Source organism: Carcharhinus amblyrhynchos, chromosome 25 (assembly GCF_965287045.1).
Source record: "Carcharhinus amblyrhynchos chromosome 25, sCarAmb.v2.hapA, whole genome shotgun sequence".
Taxonomy (NCBI): domain Eukaryota; kingdom Metazoa; phylum Chordata; class Chondrichthyes; order Carcharhiniformes; family Carcharhinidae; genus Carcharhinus; species Carcharhinus amblyrhynchos.
The window spans coordinates 11,205,286-11,227,477 of NC_137348.1; the positions used below are offsets into that span (position 1 = coordinate 11,205,286).

Sequence of the window (22,192 nt, forward strand, 5' to 3'; positions counted from 1 at the left end):
TCAGAATAAACCCTGTTTATCTCCATATAAACCACTCCCCCCTCTGACCCATCCCCAGTTTGGTAAGAACTCAATATAATTCACTTTAAGTTATTGCATGTTGGCAAAGCTTTCCCTCCCAACATGGTGATCCATCTTACTAAACTGAAATAAAGTGAACACCACTGGGTCAAACTGGGATAAAGTACTTCAACTTCACTGTAATTACCTGAGGTAACATCAGCTTCACATTCATATTTGCAGAAGCTGGTGTCTCAGATAAGAACTTCCAGCATCTTTAGCATTTAATTCCTGCTGTTCAGTGGCCTTACCATGTCCTCTTACATTGGTCAAACTTTAAGTTGGGATAGTTGAAGTCTTCAATAGTGAAAGTTATACAAATAAAGAAATTTGCCCCATTCTGTCAGTCAGACTGGGGGAGGAAACTAGAGCACCTGGAGGAAACCCACGCAGACAAGAGGAGATTTCACACAGACAGTGACCAAAACCAGGAGTCGAACCCAGGTCCCTGGCATTGTGAGGCAGCAGTGCTAACCACTGTGCCATGTCATTTACTAGTGATAATTATATAAAAAAAACTTTCTTTTACGACTGATATTGCTGGCAAAAACAGAGCCTCATACTATGGCTGTTGGATTCTATGTCAAGCTCAAGTTACGTTACGCTCAAGTTAGTTGCACCAGTTAATGCTGACATTGAAACAAGCAAGCAACTGTCACAGTCACTAAACGCAAAGTTACATAAATGAGCTGTTCTGGTTGAAGATAAAACTTTAAACTGAAAGTACTTACACTTCATCCATCTCTACATCTTCCTCATTCTGAGGTAATTGAAGGTAGGGATTGTCTGAAGCTGGTCGGAACTTGTAGCCCGTCAAACAGAAGAATACGAGTGTGGCAAGTTCATCCAGAAACTAAAAATTAATAAGAACTTTTATCAGAAAAATTGTGCTATGGATTTTGAACCCCTGAAAACTTGGGCTTGAAGTTGCAAACTTTATTGAAGGTATATTCTCAATCCAGGAATACACATGGAAGATAAATTACACTTTTTCAAAATTTTAACACAAAAAGGAGAATTTGTCGAAGTGAAAATCATTTCCCAAAATTTCAAATTTTTCAAACAATTAAGTTCCTGATAATTAAAAAATGTTAATACAAAGCAAGCGATTCCTACCATTTCTCGATTACTAGATCTGCAGTGTCCTTCAAATCTTATCCTTTCTCCCAGTGCTGTGTTCTCCCCATTCCACAGTTTCAAGTTTGACAATTACCTGACGCTTATGCTTTTTACTGAAGTTTATTAATAGGTTTTCTGATGCTCGTGTTTCTTTGAGCTGGCTGCTTGCTTCACAGTGTCTAAGTTAAGGGAAAACAAGTCCCAAATAGGGGGATGGGGCAAAACAATTGTAGAAGAAGCATGACCCTAACCTTAACAAAAAGGGCAAAAAAACACTCATGTTAGGACAAATGGGACAGCTGAAAACAGCAGGACATGACAGAGATGCACAGTGGGGATTCAAAGAATGACCATGTCAGCTGTGACTCATGCTCCCTTTCTGTAGGAACCTATAATCTTACTTGGTAAAATACTGGCAGTAGTTCCTGAATTAAAAGGGTCTCTCCTCAGAGGCATGACATAGAACCCAAAAACCATAGTATGAGGCTGTTTTTGCTAGCGATATCAGTTGTAAAAGAAAGTAATCTTTTATAGTTAAACTAATCATTAGTAAATGGCACGATACAGTGGTTAGCCACTGCTGCCTCAATGCCAGGGACCCAGATTCGACTCGTAGTTTGGGTCACTGTGTGGGTTTCCTCCAGGTGCTCTGGTTTCCTCCCATAGTCTGAAAGACGTGCTGGTTAGAGTGCATCAGCCATGCTAAATTCTCCCTCAATGTACCTAAACAGGCGCTGGAGTCTGGCGACTAAGGGATTTTCACAATCACTTCATTGCAGTGTTAATGTAAGCCTACTTGTGACACTAATGAATAAATAAATTTAGCTAATGATAAGTTTGATTAGCATAACTCAAGATGATATAGCATTCAGCAAAGCAAGCACATTGGTAATAAAGATAATCATTTAAAGGCAGGAATTGGAAATGAACCTAATTTGCCTCTGGACATTAAATGTGTTTAATTTTCAAAACATGCTTCTCATTATAATAGTGTAATTGTTTCATTTGTTGTTATTAACAATTACTCTAAATAATGTACAAAGCAGTCTTCAAAAGGTAGCATGAATGATGTATCATTTTCCTTTCATTCTGTATATTTTTGTCAATTTTCTCCTTTTCTTCCTTGAAAGTACTAAATTGACTCTACAATCTCCACAGCACCCTTCAGAAACTCTTTTTTATGCTTTCATGGAATGTCAGCATTGCCGGCTAGTCCAGCATTTTAGTGCCTATCTCTAATTGCCCTTGAACTGAGTGGCTTGCTGGGCCATTTCAGAGGGCAATTAAGAATCAAACACATTTCTGTGGGTCTGGAGTCGATGTCAGGCAGACCAGATAAGGACAGCAGATTTGTTTCCCACAGGACACAGTGAACCAGATGGGTTTTTACAACAATCAGTGGTGGTTTCATGCTTAACTTCAATTCCAGATTATTCATTTATTTTAAATTCCACCAGTAGCCATAGGATTTGAACCCATTCCACAAGAGCATGAGCCTGAGGATTACTAGTCCACTGACACTGCCGCTACACCAACGTCTCCCCTTAGGTGACCACCCTTCATGGTTAAGCTGAATCAATGGGTCCTGCTGAACATCATAGCTGACACTGATGTTACCCACGTCCAACATCCTTATAGCACCTTTCAGCAAAATGTACTAATGAGAAAACGAAAGTGGGAATCCTGGTGAAATATTCACCCTCTATTCACCACTCATTGATGACAATAGTCTCCTCCCTCCTATTTGAACTCAGCAGAAAGGGAGAATAAAAACTGGGACCTCATTCAGTAAAAACAAAACCTGATAGAAATCTAGCAGGTGGATGCAGATTGGATTTGTGTGGCTCAGTGACATACCACCTTTACCACTTAGCCAGTGGAGGAACTGTCAAAAATGTTGTTGAATTTTAAAAGATTAATAAACTGCATACCCTGTAAATGGGACCATTTTCAGCTACAATAAAACTTGGGAATGAATAAGGAACTGGCTATAGCATCAGAAACAATAAAAGTCACGGGAGAGGAAGATCATTGACATTGTCCCAGAGATTGCCATTAGGACTACTAAAGTAAAATTGGCGTACGTGGATTCAGAAATTCAAATGCAAATGGGTCAAATTTGCAAACAAAACCAAAATTGGGAAGGCAGGAGAAGTTTCTTTCAAGCTGGGAGTAATCTCAGTTGGTGGCACACTTCTCCCCAAGTCAGTAGGTTGTGGGTTCAAACCCTACTCCAAGACTTAAGTACAATATTAAGACCATACTGAAGACATGCTGCACTTCTGCAGCGGCCATTTTTCAAGGCCCCTTATGCCCTCTAAGATGGATGTAACAAAAAATTTCATGGAAATATTCTGAAGAGCAGAGAGAGTCCTGGTTTTCTGGCCAATATCTATCCCTCCACCACACCACAAAGATTTTCTGGCCATTGATACATTGCTGTTTGTGGGAGTTGGTTGCTGCATTTCCTATACTACAAAAGTGGCTACACTTCAAAAAGTACTTCATTGGTTGTGAAGCATTTTGGGACTTCCGATGAGCATTAAAGGTGCTAGTATAAACCAGGGGTCTCACACTGCAGTCAAGAAGCGGGGTCAGAAATGGTCAACCTGGCTCGCAGACCTACAAATCACAGTGGAAGGGCCAACCACATGGAGGATTTTAAATTATTAGTCAAATCTGAGAGGTATTGGGACTGGGGTTTTCAAAGTAACTTAAGGGTAACAACCACATCCTGGGGGGAATTTGATTTTGAACTGATGATGGTTTGGGCAGAAATGCAGGGTTTTGCCAGCAATTTTGCAACAGAGGGTTTCTAACAAATGTGGAAGTGAAAGCCAAGGTTAAATTGTGGACTCATCAATTAAGTGTTGTGCAGTGTCATGTCATTTACAGTAGTTTAGAGATCTTTTTATTAGGGTGTTATAAGTTTTTAAATAAACAACAAGCTTGTGGTCGAGTCAAACCCCGTGTCTGTGCATTTTTATCCTTTATAAAATCCTAAAATCAAGAACTATCTGTAATGGCAATCAGCAGCATGAACTATTAACGAGGCAAAAGGTGAAGGGGATCTCGAAATCATTGTGGACTCAACATGTCCACCCAGTGTACAGCAATCAGCTGAGTCAACAGAATGTTGAACAACATCACCAGAATAGTAGAATACAATCAAATACGTGTCTATCAAAACTGACAGTGCTTTGGTCAGGCACCATGAATACCCTGCCTAATTCTGTCAATAAAATGCTGAGGGGGCACTTGATATCTAGAAGTAGTGCAAGGAATTGAGAGATGAATCTCCTGGTGTCAAAGTCTGAGTAAGAAAGACAAACTTGGCCTTTGCCGTCTTGAAAGAAAGTTGCCTGAGAGATGATCTTGTTGAGTCACAGGAGAGATTAGGCAGTATGGGCAAGGTGAACCTGGATAATTAGAGAGAGTGTAGGACAAAAAAAATGACAGGTTTAAATTTGAAAACGGCCAATTTAATGCTGGTATCAGGAATGTACTGGTTTACACAATGTTCAACACCTGGAATGCATGAACTAGTGAAGCCAAAAAGCCTTTGAAATCATTGAATAAATAACCATGTTACAACAGCTGCCTTTCAGGCTCTTTCTGAATGCATAAACTAAAATTGGGCAAATGCCCTGTAATCATCTTCTGATAAAGCAGCAAATTGCAAAAAGTCATCACCTCCTTCCCCTTCCTATTGAGTAGAAATTCTGTACAACATTGCAAAAGAGCCCATTTTCTCTTGACTGATTGAACCTGAACAGCAATAGCAAATATCCTCATGGCTAATTCATCTCCAATCTTGCATCACAATAAAGAATACAATAAGAAAGGTTTTGAGGGGGAAAAAGGGGATTAACGTTATTTTGGAAAGAGTCAGCTCAAATGATGAGTTTGCTTACCTGATAGAGCCATTTCCACTGGAACGGCACAATGATTTTGATCAGGATTGCTATGATGCGTGTAAAATAAATATAACACACAATCTGAAACAGAAAAGCAGCAAAATTAGCATTTAAAAAACAGCAATATGACAGGCAAACCTGGATGAATGTATATTTCAACCTACATTGCTCATTTAAATGCCATTTAGTATTCAATCTAATTAGTGGAGTTATTGATGATAAAATGGAGGAATGGCAAAGGATAATGTCACAGGGTTCTCTGGAACCAATAATTTTAGAACAATGATAACATTTGATGCACACAATCTTGATTCAGAACATTAAAAGTTTAATTAGGTACTAGAGTCACAGCTGTGAAAGTGTGCTTAGTTTATAGTAAAGTTGCAGTTTCCTTCAAAAGGAAGAACACTCTAAACAGAACTCAATTCAATTATGACTAGCTGCTCTCAGTTCGGCTGGCAAGTAGGCAATTAGGATTGCCTACAGTACCTGTAGGCCAAGTAGAAATACAATCAAATAGGATTCCTGCGTCTGATCACTACCTAGTGGCCTCCAACTGAAAAGGACCATATGGGTAGTCAGTGAGAGAAAGTTATGGTAATGTTTATAGTTGAGTACATTGCCTAAACTTATTCTTGTGATCCATGAACTAAGGTTGGTTACTTGAATGAGATGCTGATGGGCTAAATACTCCACAGACTTCCATCATAACGTCACATCTTCAAGTGAAGGGAAAAAGTTGGGAGATTAAAAAAGTGCAAGTTTTCAAACAAATTATCAATGATGAGCTGTTAACCCATATTCTGATGTATTCTTTTAAGCTGAGATGCAACAATGCACTCTACTGGAACAGGTTTTATTTTTCATTTTCCGTGCATCTTGGATCTCTTCCTAACGCAAGTAATAATTTTTAAGTTCTTATTAAAACACACAAACCAATGCTCTTCTTTCTGGAATTTATTTAACAGGTGAAGGCTTACAGAAAGCGAACATGTAGACATTAACACTTCGATGGAAGGAGTATGATGTTCACACTCACAAGGTTTTGTCTGTTAATACTGAGCTTTACACTATGAGTAAATTAGAGTAGACTTAACATCAGTGCTTACTAAACTTATATTAAACCAAGGGTTGAGGCAAACAGTGCTGTTACACCAATCACAGATCCAACAATAAAGCAGCTCGGTGGGTCCAACCAGAATCCCAAAGACTATAAGATTCAGTGATAGCCTGCAAGCAAACTCTACGGGGATTCAACTGCTTTATAATAACCATGTCTGTACTACGACAGCTGGTAGTAAGAGGAAGAGAATGCGACTATCTGACTCAAAACAAGAAGTTTGGATAGATCAAAACAGTTGGTCCAATTCTGAAATCTACCATTCTGGGACAAATGCTTGGGTGGGAGTGCAAAATGGATGGATTTGACTCAAATGGGAAGAGAAAGATAGACAAAAAGCTAGAGACGTAAAGAATGGTTAAAAATTTCAAACAAGAACCCAACCCACTCAAGATGGGATGAGGAATAGGTGACCAATCCACTACTCTGAGGAGGAGAGTAAATCATTTATATCTGTCAAATAGCTGAGAGGTGTTATTTTCACAGGTATTGTATTTCTGGTTCCATCATTTAGGTTTCTCTGGCCTCAAGAAGTCCAGATAAAAGGCACGGGAAGGACTAAATCTATACGGTTAGTGCCTTTACAGCTGCACTTACGATCAGGAGGAGCAAGAGTGCTTCCACCAGGTACAACAACCTACCAAGTAAACACCCCGAACCTCCAAGATCTTTCCCCAAGCTACTCAATCCCTACCCCCCCACCCCAGAACATTCCAGAGTCATGATCTGACAGCTTCCTGATCACTCTGCCACCATGCGCCACCCAATCACCTCATCCTCAACTAAATTTCTCCATAATGTGGTCTTTTCTGGAGCCTTCCTCACCTGACAAACAGTCAGACTTGTCAATTGGGCTGCCAACCTGAAAAAATACTGAGTCTTTCCAGGTCCGTCCAAGCATAACTCTTAACCCATGGGAGGGGATATAGTATCAGCGCTTTTTATTTGACTGCTTACCCCAGCACCATTGCCTCCCTTCAATCATACCAGCAGAATAAGCTAAAACTTACCATAACATAATAGTGTCTGAAGAGCTTCAGTTTTGCCAAGTTAACTGCAGCTGTAAGACAACAAAGAAAGAAGAAAAATATGTTCTGAATAGGAATTAAACTGAAAATCAAAATGCGAGATAAGTCCCAGCAATTTTGAGAAATATCTTACTATGTTTTTCTTGTCCATCTATTGTCATGGGTGATTGCCTTGCCAGCCACCATTCTGTTGTGACTACTTTCCTAACAAGCAATCAAGACCCTTAGTAAAAGATACCATTAAAACTGAACAAAATAGGGGAAAAAGTGTATTGCATCTTTGATTCTAAAAGCCTATAGATTCTAGCAGGAAGAAAGACTGAAGGTGAAGAGTTCTACAGTTTTTAAGTTGTAAAGTCACATAGGCAGGAAGAGGCCAGTCTACGCTGACTCTCCAATCCAGCCAGTCTCATTCCCCCACTCAATCCCCAAAGGTCGGCAAGTTTATTTTTCTCAAGTGCCCACTGACCTTCCTTGTGAAATCACTAATTGTCTCTGCTTCCATAGCCTTTTTAAGGAGACTGTTCCAGATCACTACCACTTGTTGCAAAAAAAAATTATTCCTCGTATCCCGCCTGTATCTCTTGCCCAAAACTTGAAACCTGTGTCTCCTAGTCCTTGTACAATCAACTAACAAGAACAGTTTTCCTTCGTCTACTTCACCTAATCTTTTCATAATCTTGTATACAGCTTTCAGATCTCCCACTAATCTGCTTTGCTTTAAGGAGAGCAAAATTGTGGGAAAGAATAAATTAGGGTAGGTTGTGGTGGAATGAGTATTTATTCCAACCCTGGGTGATAATGGAAGAGCAAGCAAGTCTGAAGTGAGGTGAATGAAAATGGAACATTCAGAGCTGTATTAATCACACAAGAACCAGGTGCAGTTATAATATTCAGTAACACAACCTCTGAGCCATATCCTAACCAATGCAAATGTTAAGGCTATAAGGATTCAAGCAACAGAAGCATGTTTATTAGTTATGTGACTGCCTCTGTTGACGAGAGCTCATATAAACTGCATACTGTATCTCCAGTCATCTGTGAGGGATTCAGAAGAAGAAAAGAAGCAAATGGTCTGTCAGCCAGTGTATCTCTGGTTGCGTGTTATGCTAGGTAAACCTTGGTTGTGGCTTTTTGACAGAATGGTTAGTAGGTTACAAGTCAGCAGGTGCTTAGCCTCTTCACATTGTTTGTGACTGAAGATCCATGCTGAGCTATTCCCTTGGCAGCTGTGAACCACAGATAAGAGACTTTTAAACAGAATGTTCCAGCATTAAATATTAATGGATGCTCAATTCTGTTCATTCGGGACCAGCCACAGGAAGGCTGTCATGAAATTTTTGCACTGAAAACTCCCATTCAGTTCTGCCAAGAAATAATATACTGACATCTTCAGACTCTCTTTTCCATGTTTCATGTTATACAGATGATTTCAATTCTATGTCTGAGATAGTTTGAGCACCACATATATTATCACATCAGCATCTGTGCAGCTTTCTCCTCATTTTTTATTTAAAACTCACTGTTATTCTGTGGCAATACCCCTGGACACCACAGCTCAAGCAGACTTCGCTCCTTGGCCATGGCTTGGCTGTAATCAAAGTGGGAGTTCAATCTCCTCCTCCCATTTAATGCTGACTATTTAGGCTCACATGCAAGTTATGTATAGAAGCTTGTTGATGCCAGCAGAGTTACACACAGCATGTGCTGTCAGCTTCAGGATATATGAGCGTGGACAGCAAGAGAAAAACAACAAGCAGAAAACTATTTTAGAGTAACAGCACTAAAGGTGGCCATTCGATCCATCATCCCTATGTCAGCTTTGAAAGGAAACTAGCCTGCTCCCTAAAGCCCTGCTAGGCTCTTCTTTCCGTGTATACATCTAATTTTACACTGTCTCCTTTCCTTCTCCCCATGTACTCTGCGAACGGTATGTTTTGTCAGTACAAAGTGCAAGAAACAATACTTTTCACTGTATGCTAATACATCTGACAATATCAAATAAAATCAAATTCCCTTTGCCTAGCAGTAAGATGCGAGTGACAGCAGTACAGATGCCACATTCTGCCATTACCTGTTGCAAACTGAAGTTCATAAATATGATATAATCAGGGTCTGAATATTAATATCATGATAATGAAATATTTAAAATATTTGTTTGACACCTGAATCCAGAACTCTTATGATTTGAACTCAACACAGCATCTACACTGACCAAGAATGATTTTTCCTTTGCAATTGTAAAGTAAATGGTACTCATGGCCTATAACCACTCTCAGTACCACAAATTGCAGAAACTGAGAAATGATGAGTTTCCAATACAGCTAATATTAATTGAGGAATGCAGAAAAACAGCAGGAAATTCTTTATTTTCCAATATATTTCTTGATTGTTTGCTCAGCTAGGTTTAATGCAGACCGTCCGAGAAAGAGATGAAGCAAACTAATCTATCTGATTCATTTCACCTGGCAAGTCTGGGCTAGTATCCAATTTCTGTCAGTGAATATATTTCTCAAAAGCAAAAATCCAGTTCTAATTTGAGAAAAACATGACTTAATCCCTTGACTAGTTATACACTTGGAATATATTTCCCTCCTGCAGGGTATCAGCATCGAAAGCAACAGCATTTCAGGCATTGCATGCAAAGTGATCCGAATATCACTTGTCACCAACTTGCTCAAACCCTAGAAAATGCAAACAGCTCTTCTTTTTTTATACAAAAAAATTAATTGCTATTTCCTGCAAAATCAACTAGAAAAGTTTCATACTAAATTAGACATTAAATCCAGTTGAGTAAATTTATCTCAGGTGTCAGACCCTATCCATTTAACCCCATGCATTTACCCTAGTTAGTCCACCTAACCCGCACATCTGTCCAAAGATGTGCAGGTTAGGTGGATTGGCCATGCTAAATTGCCCCTTAGTGTCAGGGGAACGAGCCAGGGTAAATGCATGGGGTTATAGGGATAGGTCCTGGGTGGGATTGTGGTCAGTGCAGACTCGATGGGCCAAGTGGCCTCCTTCTGCACTGTCGGATTCTGTGATTCTAATTGAATTGCTTTACATAGAGTTCACATCTCAGAATGGTCCAGGCTTTATGGTCAGCAGCAAAGCAAGGGTGCTCACTGCTGATCTGAAGAAAGCTCAAAGATCTAGCCAACTCTGTGGCATGGGTGCAGATGGGCGGCTGAAATCTGGTGCTAAGTCAAGGGGGTGTCACAACCTGCAGCAGCAGTGATATCAGTGGGTAGGTAGGCAATATGAAGCAAACAAGTTAAAATCTCTTCATATTCTTGATTTGCAATTTAGATTTTCAGATAGTGAAAGAAATGATTAGAAGTGGATTAAGACAAGAGCGAAAATCAAGATTTAAAAAAACTTTAAAAACAGGAAGAAGTATTTTAAACAAGTGGAATTTTTTTTTAAAATCAATATTATGAAAGCAGGTAGCACAGTGGTTAGCACTGCTACTTCACAGCGCCATGCCTCTGGGTTCGATTCCTGGCTTGGGTCACTGTGTGGAGTTTGCATGTTCTCTTCGTGTCTGCGTGGGTTTCCTCTGGGTGATCCAGTTTCTCCCACAGTCTGAAGATGTGCTGGTTAGGTGCATTGACCCAAACAGGCGTGGAATGTGGCAATTAGGGGATTTTCACAGCAACTTTACTGCAGTATTAATTTAAGCCTTTCTTGTGACTAATAAATAACTTTAATTTGACATTCCACAAATGTAAAATGAGCTTTTCCAGGTCTGAGGGTGTTCAGCAGTAGTTAGAAAATTAGTGGACAATAAAAATCTAGTTTACCTCATTAAACCTGATGTGACTTTTTCCAGGGTTTTATAGTAAGATTAAGGGTAGAGGTTCCCAGCAAATCAACAGATTTTCATTGACTGCAGTCAGAACTGCCTCAACAGCATACCCTCTGGGAGAACATATAACCATGGGCAGTGACTTCTGGATTTCAGGTTATTCTGCACATATGCAGACTCCAGGAGGTTGCTGTCAGTTTTGCTGTCATTATCACTGCAATATTCTGGTCAAAGTGGTAATAGATTGTAAGCCCAGATATAATATTGCATGTTAGCTATGAACTTCCTCACCCCCACCTGTCCACTGCCCTCAACCCAAACACAAGTGTGTTCTCATCTGAACTTCACATACATCCAGGACTCACTGGATAGAAATCATGAATGGAGCCACCCGCTGATTTTTATTTTTCACTGCTTAATGAATAAATCTAAATTAGAAACGGAATATATTTTTTCTGTATAATCAGACTTTTCAGTCTGGATTAAAAAAAACTTACTCTCCCACCCACTGCGCCACCTCATGTTCTTACTAATTTGGGAAATGGTTTTCCCTACATCTTAGCAGGCACCTTTCTCCAACAGCCAAGATGCTGTCACGGTCTGCTGATAATCAGCCTGAAGGACATGCATCGAGGTCATCCTCCCTATTCTGTCTTCCAAGTGCTCATCATAAATTAAACATTGGGGCAGATGTGGAAAACAAGCAAGATCCCACATTTCAGAACAGTATAAAATGCTCGAAAAATCTGAAAGGTTTTCTTTGTGGACAGACACAACTTTGCTCGCATATTTATCCTAATCCATCACTTTGGTTTGAGCCATCAGGAGAAATTTTCATCATGTATCAAAACCAACAGACTGACATTGCCGCTGCTTAGCTGCAGCCTAAAGTTCGTGCATTCCCTTCACACTTGCATTACATCATTTTGACAAGTCAGTTTAAAATAGACAAAATTATATATTACGACGAGTAAAGCCAATGCAACAATCAACACCACATGTCTCAAGTAGACCCTTCAGCAATTTGCTATCGATCAATTTGGTCAAAAGCCTCAACAGCACAATGTCTGAAGGCAGTAATTGACATCAAACTCCAATTCTTTCCCAGAACTTCAAAATTATAGAACAGCTTACTATTCTGCATCTTCCTATGATCTACACCAAAAGCAAAATATTATGGAAGTGGGAGATCAGAACAAAAGAATGCTGAAAAATACTCAACTGGTCAGGCAGCATCAGTGAAGGGAAAGAAGGTTAATATTTCAGAACTGATGAAAATTCTGAAAAGTAATCCTGACCTGAAATGTTAATTCTCTCCACAGAAACTGCTTGATCTGCTGAGTGTTTCCAGTGCTTTTTTTTTGCTTTTATTCCAATGATCAGCAGCTAAGCTACCCATTCTGCCTGGAGATCACACATGCTCTTTGCAAGTCTCCACTAGGACCCTTAGTCTGTGTGTTTCTGGTCGTATTTGCTGCTTTGCAGTTGCCAATATTGCCCTCAATGCCACTGCTGTGATTTACTATCCCCACCCCCTCACTCATTGTTTGCATGCTTGCAAGTATTCTGAATCCCATCTAGAAGGTACATTGTGCCAATCCCTTCTGTTGATGGTTGAGGGCTAAAATTTCAAGTTTTTCATTCAGCAAGTTTGAATATATATGCTAAGCCAAAATCAGCAATGCCCTTTTTTAAACTGAAAGGTTATGAATGTTTAATATAAACCTCAAGCCAAAGCTTCAATTAATGATTCAACAGAAAGGCGGCATCTATCAAGAAGGTATCCAGTCTCCTCAGTATCAGTGGCCACTGCACACAGCCAGACAGTATGTACAAACCACGTGTAAATAGGCAGACACTAGAAGGGGGAGATCATTGTTGAGTCACTGGCTGAGGAAACAGACAGAGGCATGTAAGCTCTCTGCTTAATTATTGAATAAGATGCAAACACTAAAATAGACACAGGCATGGAGATATATAAACACTGAAGCATAGCTACATTACAAAGACCAGAAACTAATAAATTCACAACCTTTTTCACATTTTGGATGTAAAATATGCACAATTAGTACTGTTAAAATGCATATAAGGTTGCACTGCGGTGGGTCCAGGGAGGTGATGTTCAAGTAAGCTTCAGATGTTGGCCCTTGACAAAACGTTACAGGCTTTAAAAAAACACACACAAGCTATGTATTGTGCAAATACAAATTAATTTGCCTCATTCTTTTTTCAACCTTGGCTCATTGTACAATGGGCCTTTGGCCTTCATCCTGGCTTCTCAATGACAATAACTTTTCTTTGTAACTTTGCTCTTATTTCGCTAACTTATTGCCACAGCACGAAATTTTACTAATCCTTTCTTTGTACTTCTCAATAGTCTCCTTTAAATACACCTTTTCAATCAACTCCACTAATTTCCCTCCTACTCAAGTTGGACCCTCTTTTCCCCTCCACAACCTCAGATGCTTTACGAGTTGAAGGTGCAATTATAACTTCAAAGCTCTGCTCCTGAAATTGAAACAATTGTGCCAGCTGGGAGGAATTGAGATAGGTCTTCCCATCCTTAGCCAAGTATATAGTGGGTTTGCAGCTGCGTGCGAGAGTCCAACACAGTGATTTGATTTGAATTGAATTGTTCTTGTTGTTATGGGTAAGAGAAGGTGCCAGAAGAGTGAGTGTCAGTTTCCCCCTCACCATCTCAGACCAGTGTCTTTGGCTGTTGGAAGTAGCTCATTTTCAAGAATCCAAGTTCTTCAGAGGCAGAAGTACTAAGCTGTTTCCTAGATATTGTTAACATCCTTTGCAAATGATGCACTGCATTTAGTTTGTTGTGCTCATGCGAGGAACCCAGTATATCAGGAGCTTCCATGCCTTTTCTGGTCTGTTCCTGCCTTTCCGGGACAGAAGTAGAATCAATCGATGTGGGAAGCCAGGTAGACAGCACAGACGGTCTGCATCTGAGTGATAAGGTTTCAGCGTATTCGAAGAACCCTCTGCGAGATGCTAACATGATGTTCGCTAATCAGTGCCAGCCACTATGAGCTGTTATCAGAACTAGGTAAAATGGTGGTTGTGAAACACACTAACGTGGATACCTGTTCTGAAGAAAACCTAGCCTCCCTACAGAATGAGCTTCTTGTATGGCCACTTCTCCGGCACCCGAACAGCCTGCCCCACACAGCTGCTTTTGCACAGGGCAACAATGGCATTATGGGTCACTACGGCATTCACAGCTCATGGCTCTGCCAGCAGACTGTTAAAGCTGTATTTTACTCAAGGCATGAGTGAAAGTCTCATTGCACACATTTTTTATGGAGTCTTGAAGGCATTGGATTATATTCATCAAACGGGATGCATTCACAGATGTATTAGACCGAAGCACATTCTTATATCTGGGGAAGGGCACATTTGTCTCACTGGTCTGCATGGTCTCTGCAATATGATCACAAATGGACAAAGATTAAAGCTTGTGTATGATTTCAGAGTAGAGTGCTTCTGTTTTGCCTTGGCTGAGCCCTGAAGTTCTCCAGCAGGACTTAGATGGATATGATGCAAAGTCTGAATCTACAGCCTTGGAATCACAGCGTGCGAGTTAGCCAGAGGCCAGGTTTCCTTTCAGGATATGCGGCCTACGCAGATGCTGCTCCAGAAGCTGAAAGGCTCATTGTGTCTGGGACACCTCAGTTTCCCTACAAAGAAACTGATGAAGAATAATTACTGGTTTGGAGTAGATTCTGGAATTGGAGAAAGTGTTGACCCCTGCAATATGATAAGGACAAACACAAAGGAACGACCCTAGAGCTCAATGAAAAGAACTTTCTCTTGTCTTTCATAGCTTGTGGAGTTCTGTTTGCAGAGAGAGCCTAGCAATCGACTGTCAGCTGGCATGTTGTTGGCCCACCCTTTCTTCAAGCAGGTGAAAAAACAGACCAGAAAAACTCTAACTAATCTGCTTCAACTAGTGATGCCACTTTTTGGTTCTCAGGCCAAAACAGGGACCTCGCAAACACAGATAGATGATTCGATAAGTGCCTTACATGAAGTAGACAGTGATTGGGAATTTTAACTTTCCTTCTGTTTTCCCTTCAACTTTTCCCTTTCTTTACATAAAAGAAAGCAAACAAAATGAGTTTGAATGGCAACAACTTAGGTTGTTTGTCCATTAAGGTGACTGAAGGCATGGAAAGTGGCCTACCATCACATTGGGCATGTCATTGTTGCCTTGTGTCTGGGACTGTTGACCTGTATTACAGATTCCATCTCTGCTGTAAATAGATCAGACATTTACACAGTTTAATCCAAATTGATCCTGCAATCAGATTGGACTTATTTCAGGTGGTGCATTTTGTACTTCAATATTAAATTATTCCCTTGAAACTGGCTGACAAGCACATAAAAAAACATTAATTGGTAAACAGTGAAAAGTAATGTTTCTTGCATGCTATACAGACAGAGCATACCATTCACAGAGAAGGAAAGGGGAGGGTGCAGAATGTATTGTTACAGTCATAGCTAGAATGTAGAGAAAGATCAACTTCATAAGGTGCACTCTGAAATCAAGATTCATGGTGCACTGAAGAACAACAAGGATTCAGATTCTCTCTCCAGAATGCCTGAAGCAAAGACCAGCCACTTCTCCACAGCCAACAGTTTCAATGCCTACAGTAAAAATTTCACAGTACCTTCAGTTAGGTGTTACCAAAAATAATTTGACACGCAGTCACAAAGAATGTGCCAGAACAAGCTTGGTTAAAGAGAGGGGTTTTAAGGAGATCTTAAAGGGGGCAAAAAGGTAGTGTCATGGAGAGGTAGCGGGGCAGAATTTCAGAAGATAAGGCTCAACTAGCTGATAGAAGGGGATTCATTTAATCCATTCCCAGACGTTTGCCAACAATGTCTGGGAACAGTGTCTATATTAATACAGTAAGAAGTCCCAACACCAAGTTAAAGTCCAACAGGTTTATTTGGTAGCACAACCTACAAGCTTTCAGAGAACTACCTCTTCATCACCTGGAGTTGAGAGACTTCTTATTGTGCTGGCACCTCCACATCATATATTAATACACAAAGCATCGGGGAAGGGATAAGCAGGAAGCTACAAGGGCAGCACGATGGCACAGTGAATAGCACTGCTGCCTCACAGCACCAAGGACGAGGTTCAATTCCCTGCTTGGGTCGCTGTATGTGTCAAGTCTGCATGCTCTCCCTGTGTCTGTATGCATTACTTCAGGGTCTGATTTCCTCTCACAGTCCAAAAGATGTGCTGATTAGGTGCACTGGCCATACTAAATTCTTCCTCAATGTACCTGAACAGGCCCTGGATTGTGGCGACTAGGGGGATTTTCACAGTAACTTCATTACAGTGTTAACGTAAGACTACTTGTGACTAATAAATAAACTTTAAGTTGAAGAAGCCTGCTTCTGGCAGGAAAAAAAAGTTAAGATTTTTTTCTATGAGGCTGACTCCTTTCCTTCCCCTCAGTCCTATGGAGCTGTGTACTATTTCTGGCCAAGACTGCATGCAGGTAACTTGTTTACAGACCTCTGCCAATGTCAGTCCATAATCAGCTGTACAATGGTGCAAAGAGACCTGGAGAAACCCAACATCCGATTTTCATTATTATTTGGCAGGGAAGCAACTAATGTCTGGTTAGATTGAGGGAATGACTGGGGAGAGAACTGCACACATCAGCCTTCTGAATTTAGTTTTCCCTTTGTGTACATGAGTTCTGCAACAACAGCACTGCTTCTCTTTGAACAGCCGACATTATCTTTTAGAAATTAGGATGCAGAGAACAGAGGAGAATCCGAGTATCTATAATCTGTGCATGTGAGGTCTGATAAAACAAACACTGGTTAACTATTGTGCATCCAAATATTGACAAGACAGTTAAAAACTATATAAAATGCACAGGGATTCCTGGTGTTCCTGTCATAAAAATCCAATTTACATTTTTTTTTACAAGTTTCTTCCAATATTTGAGATTTCCCAGAGATATGCAGTTTATCTTGCAACTACTCTGATCACAAATGCCTATCCAGCAATGTCTATAATGCTAGTGGAAGAAACAAGCCAATGCCGTCATTCTCAGCCTCCTGGACAATTTTAATACAATTCTATATAAAAGTAAAAACTCATGCTTCAGTTGCACGACTGAATCAGCAAATGTAAATTCCATCTGCAATGACTTCTGCAGCTACCAAGGACTCCAATTACCCAAAGGTCATTCACAGAGTGCTCTGTGTTTAAACTATTCTTGCACTCTTTCCTACCGTTGGACAACATTTGGTGCCATTATGACTTAATTACAATTTATATAACTTGTTTTGTTCCCATTCTAATACACCACAGGCAATACAATACAGCTCCTTTTGCATTTGCTGAACTTTGATTTGCTTCCCCTCACTCCATTGAAAGAGTTAAAGATACAGATAGTGGCGATGGCACCCCTTCCTTTTTCCAATAGTTAATTCCACCTGACCTGACAAGTCACCATCCAGTCGCGTCCCTCAAATTCTTATCTCTTCAGAGTATTTAAACATGCTCAGTACATTTCTAATCGCATCAATTCTTTTACCCTTTGATTGGAAACAAGTTCCACCTAATTGTCCTTTTTAACGTCTAACTTTCCAATATCGAACATGGGTTCCTGGGAGCCACTCGGCATAATATTCAGTTTGCAAACTTTCCACACCATTGCCCCATCCAAGATCTGCTTCCAAACCTGCACCACAGTACCAAGTTGAAAACTGCACAATGCTAGTTCATTAAAACAAGATACATAAATTAGCTCAATACAACTAGCAGTTATATAACTCACTTCAAAAGAACAATCACAGGTTTCAATACACTATCCTAATGCCTAATAGATACCATGAAAGTAGAAGGTGCCTTTGAGCAAATTTTGAGAGAGAAATAACAATACTGTCTAATTGTTGCATACGTGGCACAATACTATGATTGTTAACAATCCGCACAGTGGATTCACATTACCAGGGACCCAGGTTCGATTCCCAGCTTGGGCCACTGTCTGTGTGGAATCGGCATGTTCTGTGTCTGCATGGGTTTCCTCCGGGTGCTCCAGTTTCATCCCACAGCGCGAAAGACATGCTGGTTAGGTGCAATGGCCATGCTAAATTCTCCCTCACTGTATGTGAACAGGTGCCAGGGTGTGGTGATTAGGGGATTTTCATAATAACTTTATTGCAGTGTTAACGTAAGCCTGCCTGTGACACTAATAAATAAAGATGAATGTGAGAGATGCGTATGTTATTTATTTAGGAAGTAGTTGATCACCTGTGGTGCTGTTTACAGATTCATACTGATTCACACTGTTGGTGCTCAGTCCTGTGAGAATACAACATAAGGGATGAGGTAGTGTCTTGGCAGTTATGTCCCTTTTTTGAAGGTGAAGCTGTGACCAAGACTTAATTGGGAAGGGAACAGTCAAAATGGGATTTTCACATTTTTGGTTATTTTTGATAACTTTTGTGGAATAGCAACTAGTCAGAAAACCAGTCAGAAAATAAATTTTCGGTCCTTGACTGGTCTGCAATCGTACCCCAGTGGAAATACTTATGTGAATGTACTTAGCTGCAGTAAGTCGCATCCAGGCTCAAAACACAAGAATGGCCACATGGGCGAGGGACTGAAGGGTTCCAATACTTGGCAATCAACAATGTGTCCAGAAAAATTGGGGTGGGGTGGATGGGGTGGATTGGGGGGTGGAAATGAGCAGTGAGCAGAGAAGCAATAAAACAAAGCACTTAATTTGGTTTTAAAATCATTGAGTGTCTCTTTTCTCCATCAATAATGCAATCAACCAACTGCTTAGCCAGAAAGGGCTTTCTGCAATCAAAAAAGTAAATGCATGGTTTGCATCATGTCTTGGGTAGCAGAAGGAATGAGATCTCATCACAAAGCAGCCAGTCTGGGAGAGTTTCAGGTTATGTGGGCTGCTATAGTGTGACTGAGTGCTGCTTTTATTAAGTGGAAGACTGGTGCGCAAAAGATCTCTGCCTTTGGCACGTGCCAAATTGCTTCAGACCTAATGATCACCTTTCAGGCAGAACACAGCAGCTGCAGGATGGAGTGACTGGAATTCTAACAGGGCTCTGCTGTCCCCACAAAGACATTCCATCTGCAATATAATACTGAGCGATAGTGCAAGAAAGGAGATGCAGCAATTGCAGATTTACCTTAGGAACAGGCAGTCATTTAACCTTTTCAATCTAGGAAACATATGCATGAAATTGGCATAATCACGGACATAATTTTTTCCATTTGCTACTATCCAACCAATGAACACAAGACAGCCACCAGAAGAGCAAGCAATTAGATTGTTCAAAAAATCTCAAAATACTTCTAGTAATGATGTTGATTGCTTGCCACACTCTACAGCTTACAATCCTGTCCCTCAACTAGAAATTGTGCAACATTTTTAAACACATTCTCAGCTTTTGATTATGATTCCCTGAAGCTACCATGAAATCTATCTATTGTCACAATTTTCTCTCCAGACTCCAGAACAACTCATAGGCAAAGAGTTGTTTCACATCAGACGATGGCAGCCCCTTCCTCAACAACCTAGAAGCGAAGACATGGGCATCTGATGCATGGGGACACCACCACCTACAAGGTCCCCAGCCACACCAGCCTGACTTGGAACTTTATTGCTGTTTTTTTTTAAACTGTCGCTGCGTCAAAATCTTGGAATTTTCTCCCCCTAACAGCACAGTGGGTGTATCGACATCACATAACCTGCAACAAAGAACAAAGAGAACAAAGAACAACCCAGCACGGGAAACAGGCCCTTCGGCCCAACGAGCCCGCGCCGCCGCATCGCCCTACACCTATTCTACCCTGCATGTCTACGAATGGGACCCTACTCAGTCAGATTCAGGGAAGAAATAGTGTCAATTTGGTGGAAACCAATTAGCCTAAGAGCACATCTTTGGGGTGTGGGAGGAAACCGGAGCGCCCGGAGGAAACCCACGCAACCACAGGGAGAATGCGCAAACTCCCACAGACACAGGCCCAAATCCATGTATCTGCACAGCCAGCAGTGCTAGTCACTGAGCTGTTGTGGAGCCCGTCTATCGGTCCAGGATCAAGCACACACACCGACATGAAGTACTAGGCCACTCCTGGACTTCCAAGAGCAGCCCACGCACGACCCGCCGTGTGCATGCCCCTCGCTTGACACGAGGTGGACCTCCACCTGTGGAATAAAGACAAAAAATATTAATCATACAGCCTGCCCTTCCGGTGTCTCCCGAGGTTTAACCCTATTTAATAGCCCCTACCATATCCCTCCATTCTCGTTTCACTCATGTGCCTATCTAACTGCATCTTAAACGAGTCCAACGTTCCTGCCTCCACCATCCTACTCGGTAGCTCATTCCAGACCCCCACAACTCTCTGCGTAAAGAACCTTCCTCTTACCTCCAAATTATACCTCCCCCCCCCCCTCACCCTTAAGTGATGACCTCTCGTGTTCGTACCCAGTCTAGGGAGCAGTCTCTCACTATTAACTCTATCTATTCCCTTCAGTATCTTATATACCTCTATCATGTCCCCTCTCAATCTCCGTCTTTCCAAGGAGAATAGCCCCAGTCTCTTCAATCTCTCCTCGTAACCCAGTCCCCCCATGCCAGGCAACATCCTGGTAAACCTCCTCTGCACCCTTTCCAGAGACTCCACGTCCTTCCGGTAATAAGGTGACCAGAACTGGACGCAGTACTCCAAATGCGGTCTAACCAACGTTCTGTATAACTGAAGCATTAGACGGCAGCTTTTATACTCTATGCCCCTTCCTATAAAGGCTAACATCCCATAAGCCTTCCTAACAATGTTCTCCACTTGTGACGCAACCTTCATGGATTTGTGAACCTGCACTCCCAGGTCCCTCTGTACGTCTATACTCCTAATCGGCTTACCTTTTATCACATAGCTCCTCTCTGCATTATTCCTTCCAAAATGCATCACCTCGCATTTGTCAGGATTAAATGCCATCTGCCACCTATCTGCCCACTGCACCAACCTATCTATATCCTGTTGTACCACCTGACAATCCAGTTCTGTACCCGCCAACCCTGCCATCTTGGTGTCATCAGCAAACTTGCTGATCACACCACCTACTCCCTCTTCTAAGTCATTTATGTAGACTACAAAGAGGAGAGGTCCCAGTACCGAGCCCTGCGGCACACCACTGGTCACTGGCCTCCAGCCCGACAAGGTACCCTCCACAACTACCCTGTCTCCTATTTCCCAACCAGTTCTCAATCCACCTAGCTACCTGGCCTCGTATCCCATGCGCCTTAACCTTTTCTACCAGCCTACCGTGAGGGACTTTGTCAAACGCCTTACTGAAATCCATATAGATGACATCAACGGCTCTCCCATCGTCAACCGTTTTTGTCACCTCCTCAAAGAATTCCACCAGATTCGTAAGGCAAGACCTCCCTCTAACAAAGCCATGTTGCGTATCCCTAATCAGATCGCAACGCTCCAAATGCTCATACATCCTACCCCTAAGTATTTTTTCCATTAACTTCCCTACCACCGACGTCAAACTCACCGGCCTATAATTCCCAGGGTTATCCCTACTACCTTTTTTGAACAACGGGACCACATTTGCTACCCTCCAGTCTTCTGGGACCTCACCTGTGTCCAAAGAAGAGACAAAGATGTGCGCCAGAGGCCCAGCAATTTCATCTTTCACCTCCCTAAGCAGCCTGGGATAAATACCATCAGGCCCCGGAGCTTTATCCGTCCTTACGCTACCTAAAAGCCCTAGTACTTCCTCTCTCGTAATAACTATATCCTGCAACTGAACCTCCGCTCCCTCCAAGAGACCGCACGATTCCGAACCCCTCTCCTTCGTGAATACCGACGCAAAGCATTCATTCAGGAGCTCCCCCATTCCCTCCGACTCAATACACAACTCTCCACTCTTGTCCCTAAGAGGACCAATTTTCCCTCTAACTACTCTCTTGCCTCTAATATAGGAATAAAATGCCTTAGGATTATCCTTAATCCTACCGGCCAAAGCCATCTCATGCCCTCTCTTCGCCCTTCTAATTCCCCTTTTTAGCTCCCTCCTACTCTCTCTATATTCCTCCAGCGCACACTCCGTAC

General features: G+C 41.4%; 1 protein-coding gene and 1 pseudogene across 1 annotated transcript in view; one reads left to right on the plus strand and one right to left on the minus strand.

Annotated features, from left to right (window-relative positions):
* Positions 1 to 22,192, minus strand: part of gpr107 (G protein-coupled receptor 107) — a 100,027-nt gene that overhangs the window by 25,109 nt on the left and 52,726 nt on the right. Inside the window, exons 15-17 of the mRNA XM_080211817.1 lie at positions 7,227 to 7,276; positions 5,094 to 5,177; positions 792 to 913 (exon numbers count right to left, since the gene is read on the minus strand). Of these exons, the coding sequence (XP_080067943.1) occupies positions 792 to 913; positions 5,094 to 5,177; positions 7,227 to 7,276 (256 nt within the window). The remainder of the gene's footprint in view (positions 1 to 791; positions 914 to 5,093; positions 5,178 to 7,226; positions 7,277 to 22,192) is intronic.
* Positions 13,920 to 15,118, plus strand: LOC145358139 (STE20-related kinase adapter protein beta pseudogene; annotated as a pseudogene).